This window comes from Piliocolobus tephrosceles, chromosome 9, assembly GCF_002776525.5.
Source record: "Piliocolobus tephrosceles isolate RC106 chromosome 9, ASM277652v3, whole genome shotgun sequence".
NCBI lineage: Eukaryota > Metazoa > Chordata > Mammalia > Primates > Cercopithecidae > Piliocolobus > Piliocolobus tephrosceles.
In genome coordinates this window covers 32092383-32110163 of record NC_045442.1, presented here as the reverse complement: position 1 = coordinate 32110163, position 17781 = coordinate 32092383, and the positions used below count along the sequence as shown (strand labels likewise).

The following is a 17781-nucleotide window of genomic DNA, read 5'->3' as shown; positions in this document are numbered from 1 at the left end:
TATACATAAACTTCTATATTATTCCATGCATACACTCACAGTTATTTTTTCTTTTACAAAAATATACTAATATACTTAATAATTTATATATACATTTATTTCTAGAATAAATATACTATTAAAATAAAGTATAGATAAGTATTGCATGATCATTGGGTAAGGGAGGATACTCTGAGCACAACTTCTAAGGCAGTAACCACAAAGAAAGAAAATATATAGTTGACTTTATAAAAACTAAACACCTGTGTTGGGCACCTGTAATCCCAGCTACTGGGGAAACTGAGGCAGGAAGCTCTCTTGAGGCCAGAAGTTTGAGGCTGTAGTGTGCTATAATCATGCCTGTGAATAGCCACTGCACTCCAGCCTAGGGAACATAGGCAGACACTCTTAAACAAAAACACTTGTTTGGGAAAACCCACTTTAAACAAAGTTAAGGGCCGGGTGTGGTGGCTCGTTCCTGTATTCCCAACACTTTGAGAGGCCAAGGCAGGAGGATTGCTTGAACTCAGGAGTTTGAGATCAGCCTGGGTAACATAGTAAGACCCCATCTGTACAAAAAAATTTAAAAATTAGCTGGGCATGGTGGTGTGCAACCATGGTCCCAGCTACTCGGGAGGCTGAGGTGGAGGATCACTTGAGCCCAGGAGGCAGAGGTTGCAGTGAGCCGAGATCACACCACTGCACTCCAGCCTCAGCAATAGAGCGAGACTCTCTAAAAAAAGCCTCAGTTGGCCGGGCGTGGTGGCTCACGCCTGTAATCCCAGTACTTTGGGAGGCCGAGGTGGGTGGATCACGAGTTCAGAAGATTGAAACCATCCTGGCCAAAATGGTGAAACCCTCTCTCTATTAAAAATACAAAAATTAACTGGTGTGGTGGCGTGCACCTGTAGTCCCAGCTACTCGGGAGGCTGAGGCAGGAGAATTGCTTAAACCCAGGAGGCAGAGGTTGCAGTGAGCTGAGATTGCGCCACTGCACTCCAGCCTGGCGACAGAGCGAGACTCTGTCAAAACAAACAAACAAACAAAAAGCCCTCAGTTTTCCTCATCTATGAAATACAGGTAATGAAGACACATAGGATTATTGTGAGAATTAAATTTGATAAGACATGTGAAATGCCTGGTAGATTTCGTAAGCACTGCATCCTGTCTGGACTCAAGGCTAGATGCCAAGGGGAGAAGATGAGCTCCTCCCAGGCCGTACCTTGGATCCCTCTCCTGACAGGAGAGCCCTTTCTAATGCTTGTGAGCCATCCAAGTGATTAAGTGTGATATAACCTAGGGCTCTGCTAGAGGCCCTGCAGATTTAGAGGTGAGTTTAGGCAGAATACCGATTAGGAATGGCTCAAGGGAACTGTATACCAGAGAAGTGAATTGAACAGGAAAAAGGCACCTTGGGGCTCTTATTCATTAAGCATACATAGGGTACTTGTCTACTGGATATTAGTGCTCTGTTACTAGTTTTACTGAGAAGTCTGCCTGTATCTACTTCCCTACCTATAAAAAGAAAGGGGGAAATTACATAGCCACTTTTAAGCAAATGCTCCATGGGTGGAGGAATTGGGCTAGGAGACTCCCTTAGTTTCTTCTTCTTTTTTTTTAAGACAGTCTCACTCTGTTGCCCAGGCTGGATGGAGGGATGGAGTGCAGTGGTGCAATCTCAGCTCACTGAAACCTCCGCCTCTCAGGTTCAAGCAATTCTCCTGTCTCAGCCTCCTGGGTGGCTGGGACTACAGGCACCCGCCACCACGCCTGGCTAACTTATTTGTATCTTTAGTAGAGATGGGGTTTCACCATGTTGGCCAGGCTGGTCTTGAACTCCTGACCTTGTTATCTGCCAGCCTCGGCCTCCCAAAGTGCTGGGATTACAGGTGTGAGCCACTGCACCTGGCCTCCCTTACTTTCTTCTATTCTTTCAGTGGATAGTGCATCAATGTTTATTCATCCTTTCAATCAGTATTTAGTTGAGCTCCTGGTATATGCCAGGAGCCATGCTTGGTCTTTAGGAAACCCCAGCATGGGGGTGAAACCCCTCCTATCTAGTAGAAGAGAGGCAATAATCAAAGAGTCACATAAATAGATGTAAAATCATAACCAAAGTAAGTGCCATGAAGAAAATGCATGAGGACTTAGCATTGTGTTACTGTATGATAGGAATGGCCTGGAGATGTGCAGAAGAAGGCAGGGCACTGGCATGGCTAGAGGGAGTGCTTGGTCAGGAAACCTAATTCAATGTCCTGAACACATAGGCTTGGTTTTAGGAAGCGGGGAGAGAGAGATAAATATGTTGTCATTCATGGGAAGACAAATGCTTTTTAAAAGTATCATGGTACGTAGTAAACGCTCCACTATGGATATGAGTAAAACATTAGGGAGGCACACATGAGGACGTGATTAATCCTACCAAGGTGGCTGGAGGTGATAGTGGAGGAAGACTTCCTAGTGGAAGTGACATTTGAGCTGGATTTTGAAGGGCAAAGAAGAGTTCCACAGATAGGAAAAAGTATGGAGCTGTTGCTGGTAGAGGAAACAGCAGAGCAAAGACATGTTCAAGGAAAGCTTCAGAAAGGGAGAGAGTCTCAGGACATGTTTTAAAGTAATGGTGGGTGATGGTTGGCAAGGAGTTTGTAGAGGCCCTGGCTGGGTTCCTCAGTACTCCCAAGGCTGGCGCTATTTCCCAGATAGGCCCCTTGATCTGCAAGGGACAGGGCAAGGGGAGGCTTTGAGGTAAGGCGCTCTCTGTTTTGTGCACAGGGAGAAGGAAGGTGCACTATTTATTCCCAGACGGCAAGGAAATGGCTGAAGAATATGACGAGAAGACGAGTGAACTACTTGGTGAGTGACAGAGGCTCCCAGTGGGCCTTTAGGAATACTTGGTGCTGACCTAAGCACAGTGACCACTCCTAGCCTTAGGCTTGAGGCAGGAGCCCAGATCAAATGTAGAAGCTGGGAGAGACTGAAGCCCTCGAGACAACAATGTTCCTGAGAATAATCTGGGCACCAAAAGTGGAGTGCAAGTCCTTTTGACCAGTAAAATTCATCCCCACCCCTCGCCCCAGACAAATGAGAGAGTAATTCTAAGATGTAGAGAATCAGTTGGGAAAAAACTTTACAGAGGAGGTGGTATTGGAAGTCAGCCTTGTAGGTTTAGGAGGGATAAGGGCAGACTTTCACCACAATTTGTTTTTCCTTTTTTTTTTTTTATTTTTTTATTTGTTTGTTTGTTTTGTTTTCTGAAGCCACACCGGGAGCAGGCGAGTATCAGAGGCAGAGCTTCTGAGCTTGCCTCAAAGGCAACATTGTAAAATACCATCCTCATCTTGAAGAACATCTCAGTCCAAGAGGGTCAAAACAGTGATTTTGCAGCGTGGTCACTTTCTTTTTTTTTTTTTTTTTTTTTTAATATCCAAAATGTGTTTATTGAGATAGTTTCCCACTCATCTTGATTCAGAGTGCTTTTAGTGCTGCTTCCTCCTAAAGGAACATCCTTCTGTAAGCCTTGCTTTTCCTCCTATAGGCTGGCAGAGGACAGTGGAGCAGCCAACACACAAAACTACCGTTTGTGCATGGCTGAAGACCGTGTTGATTTTATAGCATCCTGGGCATTTCACATCCATGAAGTAGGAATTGGGGCTCTGCACCAGGTGTTTCTTCTTGTGTTGTGTTCTTCTCCTCTTCTGGGGAGGGATGAAGGAGATCCTTTGCGAGAGGCATGTTCTCGTGTGGGTAGGTCGTCACCGCCAGAAAAGCAGTGTGGTCACTTTCATTCCTGCAGCGCCTTTCCTCTAAGAACAGGCTCATGGGTAGTGGCTCCAGCTCAGATTTCTGGGAATTATTTGATTTGTCCACTGTGTTCCCAGGTGTGCACATCAGCATTAACCAGCTTCCCAGAGCTAGGTGGCTGGCTCTTTGACCCAGGGCCCAAGGCTGTCAGCAGTGGGAGTTGGTCTCTTTATTAAGTTCCATCTGAAATGCTAAGACCAATGATGGAATCACGGGCTGGTTTATTTTCCTGTCATTATTCTTGGCTTTAATTTCTTCCTGGGCCTGATCGACAGGTAGTATTGGTGAGGGAATTTCTTTTTCCCTTTTTCTGACAGCTCATAAATGTCTAGAACCGACAACGTGGATTACACTGGCTTGCATTCCCTCAGTCTCCAGTCTTAAAATGTTTGTCCTGCGCATGTTCAGTCACACAGTGAAGTGTTGATCCCTCCTTATTATGAGCTGCTTGGGCTCCAGTCCCAATTGGTTTAGTCTGGTGCTATTAAAAATCTTGATGTGTTTAGCATATGACACTGATTCGGTGGAAACCAATACAGTAGTAATATCCTCACAATGCATTGTAATTTATAGTGCTCCCAGGGGATGACAGCCTTGGAATGCCTAACAGGGGAGAACTTATGAAAGCAGAGGTCACGTGGACTAGCCACCACCATAACCAGGCCAGAGACTAGCCGCAGCTCCTCACTCCCAGCCCCCCGTGCCACTTCTCTACTCCTCCACACAGAGCAAATAAAACAGCTATAGCTGCTGCGGCTGTAAAAACAAACAAATAAAACCCGATATCTTTGTTGTGCTTGGGCGTGAAACTGAAATTAAAAACAAGTCCAGGTTTCTTCATTTGTAGCACCATGTACCCCGATATCCCACATTAACCTGTCACTTCTCCTGGTGGCAGGTGGGGAACAGACCGTGGCTTCCAAACTCTTCTTTCTTAAAAGCGGAAATGGAGGAGAAGACTGTTCACAGGAGAACACTGTTTGGCTAAAGTTGACCTAATAATGATATTAATATCATGACTCTTACTGGGCACCATGCTAAGTGCTCCATGTGAATTACCTCATTTACTCCTCCTCATTAAAGCCCTATGAGGTAGATACTCTTGTCTCCATTTTACATTTGGAAAAAATGGAAGCTCAAAGAGGTTAAGCACCTTGTTGAGAATTATGTAGCTAGTTTCTAAGCCAGGATTTAAGCCTAGTTCTGTCCAATTAAGAGTCCATGCTTTAGTCCTCAACAACATAGTGCTGAGAGTTGAGAATACTTAAATCCAACTTTCTTTTCTTCTTACTGTGTTTTTCTTTGCCCAGAAAGGCCTGAGTGTGGACTGATGGGCAGGCAGGAAGATCTCACTTGAGCCACTGGGCCCAGCTCTAGAACAGCAGATCTTTTTCTTTCTTTTCTTCCTGCCCACCACCCCAGCTGCCCTGGCAAAATACTATTCATTATTAATTTTTAAGTATAAATAATCCCAGGGCTTGAGCTGGCTTTTGCTTGTGCATTCTATGAAGCAAAATAGGGACATGGTTTTTGTGGCAATAAATAGGAATAGTTTCCATTTTTCTAGCTAAGTATACAAATTTGAAAATTAGCCAAACCGGTTTTCTGTTAGAAAAACTCAAAGTAATTTACAGACGAAGAATTGCCAATAGGTGTGCGTCAGTCTGAGACAGAGTTCCTCCAGTTGGTGTTAATAAGCATGTTAGTGTCCTATTTTTTTTCCTACCCTCTCAGTGCTATTCATTCCCACCCCCCACAATGATTGCTGCATGTATTCATAGAGGAAAAACCTGAAGGCCCCATAACAATGATCGGAACATCAAACCAGCCTGAGAAGAACACAGCATGTCCAAGGGGGCTGAGGCTGAAGGGCAGGCCATCCCCCAGCGATTACATTCGGATTACCGACTTAATCTGCTTTGGTATTTGACCGCCAGCCTAACCACCCGAGGCTGCATTTGGAGGATATTGAGCACTTTCATCCCCAAGCACTTCACTGGCTTTATAAATGACCCACTCGATTCCCTTTGGCCTCCTCTGGGATGGGACATGGCAGCTGTTTAATAGCCACATAGCAATGTTGCAGTGTTTTAGGGCAGAAAAGAAGAATCCTGCATCCAGTTTAAGCTGCAGGGAGTATTTAGGGAAGGGGAATGTAATTATCCACATTGGAAGTGGGCCAGGGCTTGGAGCTTTGGGGAAAGAGGCCTTTAGGACGTCTACTTTCCAGCCCACCTGAAAGATGGGGCCTCCTTTCAGCAGTCTGGGACATCAGCCTGCTTCCTGCTGACTTAGGAAAAAGCCCCCAGGCACCACCTCCTTTATATATTCCCCATCAGACCCTTCACCAGGGTGGAAAGTCTCCTTTCCAGGGTCTGGCTGGGGCTCAGCTGGGAAGATATGACAGCGTCCCGGGAAGCTGCCTCACACACACCAGTTTGGGTTTAACATATAATCAAATCAGAGTGACAGCAGGTGGGAACAGTCTTCTGTTGCCGCAGGAGCCGTCCTTGAGTTCAGGAACAAAGACAGGGACAAGAAAGACAAGACAAAGTGTGCATTGGTACATGTGCGTTTGCACCTGTGCACTTGTGCATGGGAAAAATAAGAAGAACTTCACCAAAATCTTTTATTGGGTCTTATCTCTAGAGGGAATGGGAAAGGAGACTTTCTTCTGCATTCTAACAAAGAATTTAATTCTCAAGATGTTTAAACAAAAAATAAAGGTGAAGCAGCCAGAGGTGTCAAGTTCCCTGAGTGGTTTTTAATGTCAGAAGTAAGGAAACCAGCAGCTGACTTTCTTCCTTCTTTGAGTACCTCTTGGGAAGTTTTCTGTGTAAAACTCAAAATTTCTTGGAGTAAAAGAGTGCACAGAAAATCCTGGGGTGGTTATCGTCCCTCCAGGCCACCCTGGTGCTGTATTGTGCATTAGGACACCCCATTTAGCAAGGCCCATGACTTAACGGGGCACGTCACTTATCCAGCCCCAGGTAGTGAGGTAGTCCTCATATTTTACTTTTTCAGATAATCAAAGCTTACCCTTTAAAGACCAAATATAAAAAAATAAATTGAGAGCTGGGCGTGGTGGCTCAAGCCTGTAATCCCAGCACTTTGGGAGGCCGAGACGGGCGGATCACGAGGTCAGGAGATCGAGACCATCCCGGCTAACACGGTGAAACCCTGTCTCTACTAAAAAATACAAAAAACAGCTAGCCGGGTGAGGTGGCGGGCGCCTGTAGTCCCAGCTACTTGGGAGGCTGAGGCAGGAGAATGGCCTAAACCTGGGAGGCGGAGCTTGCAGTGAGCTGAGATCCGGCCACTGCACTCCAGCCCGGGCAACAGAGCGAGACTCAGTCTCAATAAATAAATAAATAAATACATAAATAAATAAATAAATAAATAAATAAATTGAGCTACTTGAAAAAAAAAACAGAAACCTTTCAAAATATTACATATGCTTATTGAACACTTTCAGAATAAAGTTTTATTAATAATTCAAATTCTGAATTTGGAGTTACGAGACCTGGAGTTTAGCTGTGGCATTTGTAAGATTGTCTCCTTGAGCCTCAGTAATTCTTCACACTCTGTTTCCTGGAGAGTAGTGGCAGGGGTTGAAAGAGAGCAGTCAGGGAAGAAATGCTATTTTTCATTTTAAAAATACAGACATTGGAGTAGATGCTTTCTAAAGGAACTTCCACCTTTAAAATCTGTGATGGTTGTGTTCTATTATAAAGTGGCACCATTGGAGTCTAAGGGTGCTTGTTTGCCCTTACACTAAATGGTCCCAAGTGTTTATGTGGTTCTGACACTGCCGTCCAATGTGAGCTGTCCCCATACCATTGTCAATATGCCTGAGAAAAAAAGTAATTTCCTGCCTTATTCTACACACAGCATTTTATACCTAGTCTGAGCAAGAATCTGAGAGTGATCTTTCCTATAGTATAGAGTAGGGTACATGGATATTTTCACAATAAGCTGCTGCTCAGAGGCATTTGTCACTTCTGAGTTCGCGACTGTGACAGAGGCCCCCAGAAGGCTGCTTCCAGTGAAGTGAGGTATTAACACTGAATAGATTTGGATATACTCCTGGTCACAGTTCATTCACTTAAGAGAGAAGTATTTGTGGGGGAAAAAAAGTTGCCTATAAAGCATATTTCCAAGTTTTACACTTCCTTATTAATTTTCATTATAAACTTGGAAATGTGTTTCTAGGGAGAATTTTTGGCCCTAAGAGGTAATAAAATCACACTGCAGAATGCAGCATACCTTATAAAAGCACATATCCAAGGGAAAATTCTAATTTTACAGCACACTTTTGTGTTCAGGTTGTGTGCCTTACTTATAGCGGTAAGGGCATTTGGATTTAACACAGCTGCTCAAAAGGTCTAAAGTAAACAGCTGGCCTGCCTAGTGCAGAGAACCTGACTGTAGGTATCAACTTCTACCTGGAAGAAGACACAAACAGAAACAACTGTAACCGAGTACTATGCACTTTTTGAGTTGTTTAGTTCCTTAAACAGCTACAGAGGCTGCTGGTCTTTAGCACCAACTGGGCTCCTCAGGCTGGAGGATACCATAGCAGGCAGCCCCCAGATTCCAAATGCAGCACGAAGGGAAAGGAACTGGGGGATGGGAGGTCACGGCTCAGAAAAGATTCCCCTGCAGTGATGGACTGCATGGTTCCTGAAAATGAAAATCTCAGCAGGGGTTTTCAGGTACTGTCCATTTAACTAGTTTCTTGATTTATAATTTTCATAATATATGTGCCTTAAAATCTTATGCAAGCATCTGGGTTGTTAAGGTAAAATAGAGATGGTTATTTGCATTCTAAAAGGATTCCCTTTTACAAAAAATTCACATTAGATCTTTTATAAACAGTGCATTTAAAATATGGCATGTGCCTACGATTTTGTTTAAATGCAGCTTTGGGGCGTTTTTTTTTGTTTTGTTTTTTTTTGTTGTTGTTGTTGTTGTTGTTTTAAAGCAAGGTATACCAGAAATGAGTGAATTTCTATATTTGGGCTTTCTGAATCATGATACAGACCTGCCCAACAGCTTTCACCCTCTTAATTCTTTTTTCCTCTGCATGTTTTTGAGGGAAAAAATGTGCCTCAACTCCTTTTTGGGATCCAGATTTTCTCCATTACCAGAAACGACCCTTTTCCTAATTTTCACTTCTCTTTGCTTGAAGCCATGCCTGAGGGTTTCTTGACTCCACTTGGCTCCTCTCAGAGTTTCATTCCAGTTCCTTTTGCCTGAGCACCCATGAGATGCGCTTTGTAGGTTGTCTAATGTTGAAATGCTCTACTGAAATTTCAGAAGTTGTGAGGTCCCTCCTTAAATTAACAAAGCCGAGAGTAAAGGCCCAACACTCCCACTTTCATCTTGTGCTGGCTACCTAGTGTGGTGCTGGTGATGCAACAGAAAAGAGCAGAGACCCTCTCTTCACTCTCATCCCGATGCTTGCTTCTCTCCCCAGTGAGAAAGTGGCGTGTGAAAAGTGCCCTGGGAGCCATGGGCCAGTGGCAGCTTGAAGTAGGAGAGCCAGCGCCCCTAGGAACAGGGAACCTGGGGCCTGAACTCATCAAGGAAAGCAATGCCAATGTACGTCCATCTGTCCAGGTGTCTTGCACGGGCTGAGGTGGGGGTGGGCTGTGGGCTGCTGGGTTTTGAGGACAGGCACCACGTCTTGTTCACCTCCTCGCCTCCAGTGTGCCACCTGGACACAGCAATCTATAAATGTTTGTTTGAATGAATACAGACATTTTGGCTTGATCATCCCAGGGCAGGGGCTCAGGGCCTGGAGTGTTGTAGCAATAGTAGTGTCAGAGGGCAGCAGTGGAGAAGAGCTGAGGGTCTTGTGCCCCGGGGTAGAGCTCTGATGAGGGTGGAGCCTTCCCTTCCCCAGGAACAGTCCTCGAGTTGGATTTGCCTTCTGTAGCCTATCTTCATGCGCAAGGACACCAAGAAGACTTTCCAGTGGCGGATTAGAAACCTCCCCTATCCTAAGGATGTCTACAGTGTCTGTGTGGACCAGAAGGAGCGCTGCATCGTTGTCAAAACAACCAACAAGAAGTGAGTAGCGTGGAGGGCACCCTGTATGTATGAGCAGGCTGTAGGTGGGGTTTGATCTGGGGTTAGGATCGTTATTCAGGCTGGTCCTGCAGAGAAGAAGCCCTTCTGCTTCCAGGTATTGGAAGGGCTTCCTCTCTGCAGGACCAGCCTGAATAATGTGATCAGCTCCATCAGGGAAGAGAAATTTGAATGACTGTCTAGTAAAGTACCTGGCATAGACAGGAGCTCAGTAAATATTTGTTGAATGAATGAGATGATGAGGGAAATCACAAGAGCATTAGCTTGTGGTCTCAGGTGGTTCTGCTGAAAGGTTATTATGATCTTGGTCTCCTGGCTGGATCCAGTCCTTGTTAAGGGTGGCCTGGTGACATCACTCAGAGCTGGCAGGGAGCCATAGCTTGGAAGGCACACCTGTCTGAAGTGGCAGTGACAGTCCTTTAAAGCAGTACTTGACAGCAGTTTAAAGCAGACTGGGCAGCAGTAAACCTAATCCCTCCCCAGACTGAGTGACAGTGGGGCAGATGCTTGGGCTGCTTGGAAATCTCTTGCATAATGCTTCAAAAGGGGTACTCAACTTCCATTTGTGGTCTCTTAGAGGGGAGGCAAACTGCAGGGGTTGAAAGGACAGAAGGTGGCCACAGTGCATTTCCATTTTGGAAATGCATTGATCTCATTTAGGTTTCTGAAGCCTTGACTGATCACAGGAGATGAGAAATGCCCTGTGTGAGGCCTGAAGGGAATGGCCCTGAAATGAATCAATCTTGACCTGGGCTAGAGAGAATAACAGTCTAGGGCCACCTCCCACAAAATAGATTTGGGCATTGAGATGGGAGGTTTTACAAGTTACCTGTCTGCAAGCTGTGAAGCCATTCAACATGCCTCATGGGGATCCCATCTCCTGCTTTACATGCAGTAATGGGGACCCAGCTCCTTGTGCATCTCCTCAGGTGATGTGGTGCCAGTCTCCCCTTCCATCTCTCAGGCCCACGAGGCCCACAGGGAAGCAGGGTAGCTCCCAGACTCCCCCATTGCAGCCCTGGGTGCTGCTGTCCTCTTGTGACCCCCATATCCCATTGCTTTGGCAGGATTAAGAGGACAGGGGAAAGGGTGGAGATGGATGAATTAATTTCAGGATTATTGCTGTACATGCAGCCAGCAGCCCCTGCAGTGGGCCTTGTCTATAAAGTCATAATAATAAGGGTTTGTGTTTATAAAGCACTTTGAAGCCCTCAGATAAGAGGCAGTTTATTCCCGTTATTGTTCTCATCATTAACAGGAGTCACTGCCTAAAGTGGAATTTAGCAATTTCAGACAACAGAGAAATTGCCTGTAGGAAAACAAACTCCATGCTTCAGCAAGCGTTCCCTGGCGGAAGAGGCCTTGGGTCCAAACTGGGAACAAAAGTGCTTCTGATAGCACTTGAATCTGCAGCCCAGCACTTTGTGAAGCTGGCTGCTGCCTCTTTTTTGTCCCCCAGAGGTCACTGTCGAATACAGATATCAGACAGAAATGTGATTACCAGGGAGTGAGGAAAGAGAAGCTAGCTAGCTCACCAAAAAATTCATCTGCGGGCAGATCCTCTGGGTCCCATCTCCTGCGCACATCCAGCCATAGGTGGCGCTATTGGCCAGGAGCTTCGTGGCTAGAGGCCCACGCTAGATCTCAAGGCAAGTGGGGGTTGTTGAATATTTTTGAAATGATGGGTGAGGCCAGGTGGGATGGGAGTGATGCCCCTGGAGGGGCAGGGCTGAGGGTTGGATTCCCATAGAGGAGAAAGGAGTGTTTCAGGGCCCACTTTGGAACCCACACTGAGCCTCTGGTCCAGTGTCCCGGCCTGGCTCATCCCTGTCCTCCTCAGGTCTCTCCTTTGGGAGGTAACCTAGACGCCGCTGAACCCTTAGCCAGATCATTCAAGAACTTAGTGGCATTTTTACCTTCTACCTGGAGGAATGTGTTTTATACCTTGACTCCCATTAATTATATAGAACTCAATGGCTATTCCTTTTTAAAAAATTAATTTGGAAGGGAGAGATTTATTTCTCATCAAGGGTTATAGCCTGCATAGACATTCTTTTTTGTTTTGTTTTAAGAGATGGAGTCTTGCCCTATTGCCCAGGCTAGAGTGCACTTCTTGCACAGTCATAGCTCACTGCAGCTTTGAACTCCTGGGCTCAAGGGATCCTCCCACCTCATCCTCCTGAGAAGCTGGGACTGTGGTTGTATACCACCCCACCTGGCTAAGTTTAAAATTTGTTTTTGTAGAGTTGAGGGTCTCTCCATTTTGCCCAAGCTGCTCTCAAAATCCTGGGCTCAAGTGATCCTCCTACCTTGGCCTCTTGAAGTGCTGAGATTACAGGCATGAGCCACCACACCCAGACCAGTGTGGCCTCTGGCCAGAAGCCAAAAACTCAATGGCTACTCCCTTCCACAGTGTTTAGCTTTTTAAGGATACAGTACATTTAAAATCTGTTTTCTGATCATCATGCTGTCGGGAGGTGGGCAGGATCCATACTTTTATTCTTGTGTTATAGATGATTATATAAATGTATATATAAAGTCAGTGTGATGAACCAGTCTGCTGAAAGGAAAGTTAGTGACCATCTCTCTTGATGCCCAGGCATCTGCACTTTCCATCACATAATGGCATTTCTCTCTGATTTGACTTCTTCCTTCACCTGGAGGTTCCCCCAGTTCTAATATTCTGGAATGTGGTTACTGACCAAAGCCAGAGTTTCTTTACCCATACTTGCCTTGTCTCTGAAGAGCTGGGTTGGTGACTTTACTTGAAGGAATTGATTGTAGTGTATCATGTCCTTGGCCTCACATATTAGTGAGGACTGAATCAGGGAAGGAAAAAAGTGCTTTTCTGGGATCCCAGTGTTGAACCATCTATTTCTGATAATTACATTTGTGCAGAAAGAGGGCTCCTAGCCTCAGCCTGGAAGTTGGCCGCTGTAAGTGGAATGAGCCAGGGTGCAGGAGTGAGAAGTTGTTGGGTTAAATCTGGCCTCTGTCACATATTAGCTGTAGAAGGTAGGCAAGGTTTCCTCATCTATCAGAGAACACTCAGAGCTACTTCACAGATTTTGGGGAATTGGATGAAATCGTATATGTACAGGCCAGCACAATGGCCAGTTCTTTAGAAATTGGAATCTGAGGAGAACTTGGCTGATTTGACATCGGTGATACTAACACTGTGGGAGATGTTAACAGGCTTCACTAGAAAAAAGGATTCTGTGGTCAAATAAGTTTAAGAAACTCTGGATTCAACAGGCTGCTCTTTGGTGGGGCCTTTAGTATGTGTGTGTGATTGTGACTCTCTAGCAGGGGGTGACTGTGGGTGGGGGTGCTGAGTTTGCCTAGCGCCTTGATGTGTAAGAAGATCTGCCTGCTGCTTTTCTAAGGGCGGACTGGTTGGAGGCTTCTCTGGACCCTCTGGCAGTGTGCAGGTGTGCATGGCACCCCCTCCGAGGTATGTGAGGCATGACCTGAGTGATTGTCCACAGCAGCCCTGCTCCTGCCTTCAGCCTGCAGAGTCTCTCTCCCTCTGATGGCCTGGCCTCTAGTGCCCTTTTGGATTGGAGAAGGGCTGGAACTGGGGAGGGGATACAGTAGAGAGTGTAGAGAGGGAGGCAGTAGGTCATTCCTGAAACAGCCAAAATGGAGTTGTCTGTGGAACAGGGAGAAGATAGGGTACAGAGTTGGCCTGTTCTGGGCCCTTTGACAATGACTTCAAGTTCATCTAGTGCAGCTCTTTTATTTGAAGAAGGAATGTGGAAACTGAGGCCCAGAAATTAAGTGACCTCTCCAGGGTCACAGGGCAGGGCCAGGAGTTCTGCGACAAGCCTTTACTTCCACATACGTCTTTTGAAGACTTTTGACATTCAGAAAGCAAGGCCATTGATGTGTTGGAGAGAGTACCCAGGGGGCCCGCAGAGTGTTTAGATTCCAGGGGAGACAACCTGTTTCATGGTTGAACATCCCCACCTCCCACCCCAATATCTGCCCCATCCTTGGACAAATGCAAATAATCTAGACCATGGTGGGCTATTACTTTGTGGTGAGAATGTGGAGACATGGAGGGGTCAGGAGATTTGGGGGATTCTCACTTTAATACGGGCTTCTCTGTTTACTAGCTTTGTGAGTTGGGCAAGATATCTAACTTTTCTGGGCCTCAGTTTCCTTTTGTTTAAAAGTGAATAACAGAAGTCACCAACCTGAGAGAGTTGTTTTGACAACTAAATGTGTTTGGAACCTGGCACAGAATAAGCATTAATTTTTTAAAATGTCATCTTTCATTGTATGGCTGAGATAGAACAGTGAAGGGAGGTAGGAATGGGGGAGAGTGGGGCATCTGCAGGAAGCCAAGGAACTATCCTGCTGTAAGGATTCAACTTTTAGCAGAAACAAAACAAGGTCTGATCAGCAGGGATATGGCCTTGTTTCTTTTTTTGAGATGGAGTCTTGCTGTCATCCAGGCTGGAGTGCAGTGGCACAATCTCTGCTCGCTGCAACCTCCGCCTCCTGGGTTCAAGTGATTCTCCTGCCTCAGCCTCCCAAGTAGCTGGGACTACAGGCGCCTGCCACCACACCTGGCTAAGTTTTGTATTTTAGTAGAGACAGGGTTTCACCATGTTGGTCAGGCTGGTCTTGAACTCCTGGCCTCAAGTGATCTGCCCGCCTCCCAAAGAGCTGGGATTACAGGAGTGAGCCACTGCATCTGGAGGCCTTGTTTCTTCTTCATCTTTTTCTTTTAATTTTTTGTAGAGACAGGGTCTTGCTATGTTGCCCAGGCTGGTCTTGAACTCCTGGCCTCAAGTGATCCTTCCACCTCAGCCTCTAAAAGTGCTGGGATTACAGGCATGAGCCACCATGCCCACCCTCTTCTTCATCCTTAAATCCCCAGCTCACAGCTCAAGGCCTGGGACACAGTTGATGCCCAATAAATGTCTGCTGCCTACCTACAGCTGTCTGAGGCTGAACGTTATGACTCTTCCAGAAGCACAGGGGGGTCTCTCTGTTGTCCAGGTGCTAGTGAGAAAGTCAAGTACAGTACCCATCATGGAAAAAAAACCCATGTCTGGGGAATGGGGGTGAGAAGGGGGTGGGCTGCCCCAGGAGGAGAAAAGGCAGATGCTCCCTACTCCCTTGATTGAGCCTGACTATCAGGCGCTTCTAAGAAGTTGTTTAACCTCAACCAATAAACTAAATCCATTACAACAGACTCAAAACCAAGCTGAGCCTCCAGGTGCTCTGCCTTCATTCCTCTTGCCTGGAGGTAGGAGTAGTTCAAGGAAAGCAGGTGCAAGCTATGCACCTTAAGTTCCCTCTGATCCTGTCCTTGCTGTTGTGGCCAAGCCCTGGGATTCGTTTTCTGGTCCCACTGCCCCAGCCTGGGGGAATGGTTCGGCTGGGCTGCTTCCCTCCTGGTTCTGCTTTTTGTGTATCTTTGCAGGGAAGATGTTAACACTTCCTAACAAGTCTTTGTGTTCATCTAATCTCTGCTCTTTAACCTTTGACTCTCCCCTATTATCAGTGTCTGCCACCTTTGCTGGCCAGACCAAAGGCCCCAGGAAGAGCCCTCAGCCTGAGCTGGCTAGGAAGAGGATGAGGCAGGCATTCCATCCCCGGTTTGCAGGCAGATGGATCGCCTTTCCCTGGGGCAGAGCTTTGGAAAATAAAGCAACTTGCAGTGCCATTAGGATCCCCCAGCCCCCATTCCTTTTGAACTGTCAGCCTTTAAGTAAACATTCTTTTCCTGCCATGGGTCCCAGTACCTTGGTGGGGAGTGGGGAACCTGGGAGGAGAGGGGCCCCAGAGTCTCTGTTGAACGGAGGGATTTGGGCAGGGAGGACCGGGGCAGAAGTGCTGCATTGATGTCAACTCTCCGAGTCCCCAGGGCATAGGGGCTTTTGAAGTGGACTCAGGGTAGCTGTCACCACAAGGACCAGGCCCCTCTGAAGTACTAAAAGCCCCATCCTCCCCAGGCCTCTCACTTGAGTTTGTTTGTACCTGCCTGAGGTGTTTCCCTTCACAGCCCATACAACCTCTGCAGCAGAAAGTGATGCCTTGCCCAAGTGACAGGTCTGGCAGCCCCTGGCTAGATCCTAGGCCACATTTCCACCAAGGAAAATGCCAAATTGGTGTATTGTTAGAGATGAAGAGGCCATTCATTGTGCTTTGGTGTAGTAAGCATCAGACCAAGGACAAGGAATCTTACTCTAATCTTGACTTCCATCCCAGCTGACAACTGGCTGTGAAACAAGGCACATTTCAGTTCCCTTTTTGGTAAGGGGGGTCAAATTTCCTGCGAAGTCGAGTTATACACATTACGAACTGGGTGTTGCTATCTGTTCTTTTTTTTTTTTTTTTTTTTTAAATTAAAAGGCATCATTAATCTCTGAACCAGCACCTGGAGATGATAAGGACCATGTGTGATGTGTAAAAATGGAGGAGTGGGGACTTGGGGCCAGCCAAGTAGTCCAGAGGTCCAGCTTCCATGAAGAGTAACATGGTTTGTCCTCTCAAGGAGATTTCTCTTAGTTGATACACTTTTCCCTCTGGCCTACAAGTACAGCCAGGCTAACAAGGCCTTGAAAGGCCCCAAAAGAGGAACACGTAGTTGAGGCCTTCAGAGGACTTCTTATGTAAATGGTAGCAATAGGGCCCCAGCTTTGGGAGACAGATCTGAATGTCCTTATTCTGTCCATTGTTAGAACACGTCCCATTTTTCTGGTGTCTCCATGAGGCATTGGGTATAGAGGAGTCCAAGCTGCTTGAGCTATTTGTGTGTTCCAGGCTTCTTCTGCCTGTCTTAGGGAGACCCAGCTCTTGAGATGTGAGTCACTACAACCCCTGGTCTAATCACAGAATTATAACTGGGTTCTGCTCTTCTGCCACTGGACTGGACATAAGGCTTGCATTCTATGCTTTCCAGGGCCACTGAGCTCTAAAATACTGGTGTTCTAACTGGCTTGTCTTCTTCCTCTCTGCATGTGTGGAAGGTGTGGGAGAACTATTTAGAAGCTAGGCAGCAGAGGACCTGATGCCCAGCTGTTGGGTCACCTTGCCGAGTGCCCCAATAGCCTCTCGGTGTCCCCACAGGTACTACAAGAAGTTCTCCATTCCTGACCTAGACAGACACCAGCTACCTCTGGATGACGCCTTGCTAAGCTTTGCCCACGCCAACTGCACCCTGATCATCTCTGTAAGATTCACCCAGACTTCTTGGACGCTGCATCAGGGAGAGCCTTCCTCTTTCCCTGACCACTTCCCATCCCATAAGAGTCCTCAGTTCTAGCCCCAAGCCCTACGGTGTGCTTGTGGGAGAACAGGCATCTCTAATTCAGCGTAGGGGAGAGCAGGGAGGGGGCTCAGGGAGGAGCCTGACCATATAATTCACAGCTAGAAGAGGGTAGAGGATGAAGGGGAAGCGGTGGAAATTGAACTTGGGTTCTGGTCCAAGGTCTGCTCCTACTCAGGCACGTGACCTTGAGCAAATCATCAATCCTATAAGCCTCAATTTTGTCGTGCAAATAAGGGGATCAGAAGGAGTAGGGGCCCCAAGTGTGTACGGAAGGAGAAGGGACAGTGACTGAATTATTTTCTTCTTCCTGGCTCCATCCACAGTACCAGAAGCCAAAGGAGGTTGTGGTGGCTGAGTCCGAGCTACAGAAGGAACTAAAGAAGGTAAAGACAGCCCACAGCAACGATGGGGACTGCAAGACCCAGTAGTTGGCCCCTGAGCCTTATACCTCCAGCACAGGGGGTGCCGTGAGACTTCAAGGCTTGGTCCTTCTTGATCACGGCAGCCTCCTATCTTCTAGGAGCTATCAACGGTCTATAAGAACTGGGCCGTGGGGCACTCCTAGCCAATGAGTCATGGTCGTATTTCCTGAGTAAAGTCATTCTGAGCTACTTACTGCA

General features: G+C 46.6%; 1 protein-coding gene and 1 pseudogene across 2 annotated transcripts in view; one reads left to right on the top strand and one right to left on the bottom strand.

Annotated features, from left to right (window-relative positions):
• DPCD (deleted in primary ciliary dyskinesia homolog (mouse)) overlaps positions 1–17781 on the top strand; it is a 21586-nt gene extending 3805 nt beyond the window's left edge. The window contains exons 2-6 of the mRNA XM_023206459.2: positions 2752–2832; positions 9260–9384; positions 9722–9855; positions 16960–17062; positions 17485–17781. Of these exons, the coding sequence (XP_023062227.1) occupies positions 2752–2832; positions 9260–9384; positions 9722–9855; positions 16960–17062; positions 17485–17589 (548 nt within the window). The 3' untranslated portion in view covers positions 17590–17781. The remainder of the gene's footprint in view (positions 1–2751; positions 2833–9259; positions 9385–9721; positions 9856–16959; positions 17063–17484) is intronic.
• On the bottom strand, positions 3174–6929 carry LOC111538826 (annotated as a pseudogene). The gene has a single exon (XR_003306568.1). The product of XR_003306568.1 is annotated as a 40S ribosomal protein S27-like (transcript).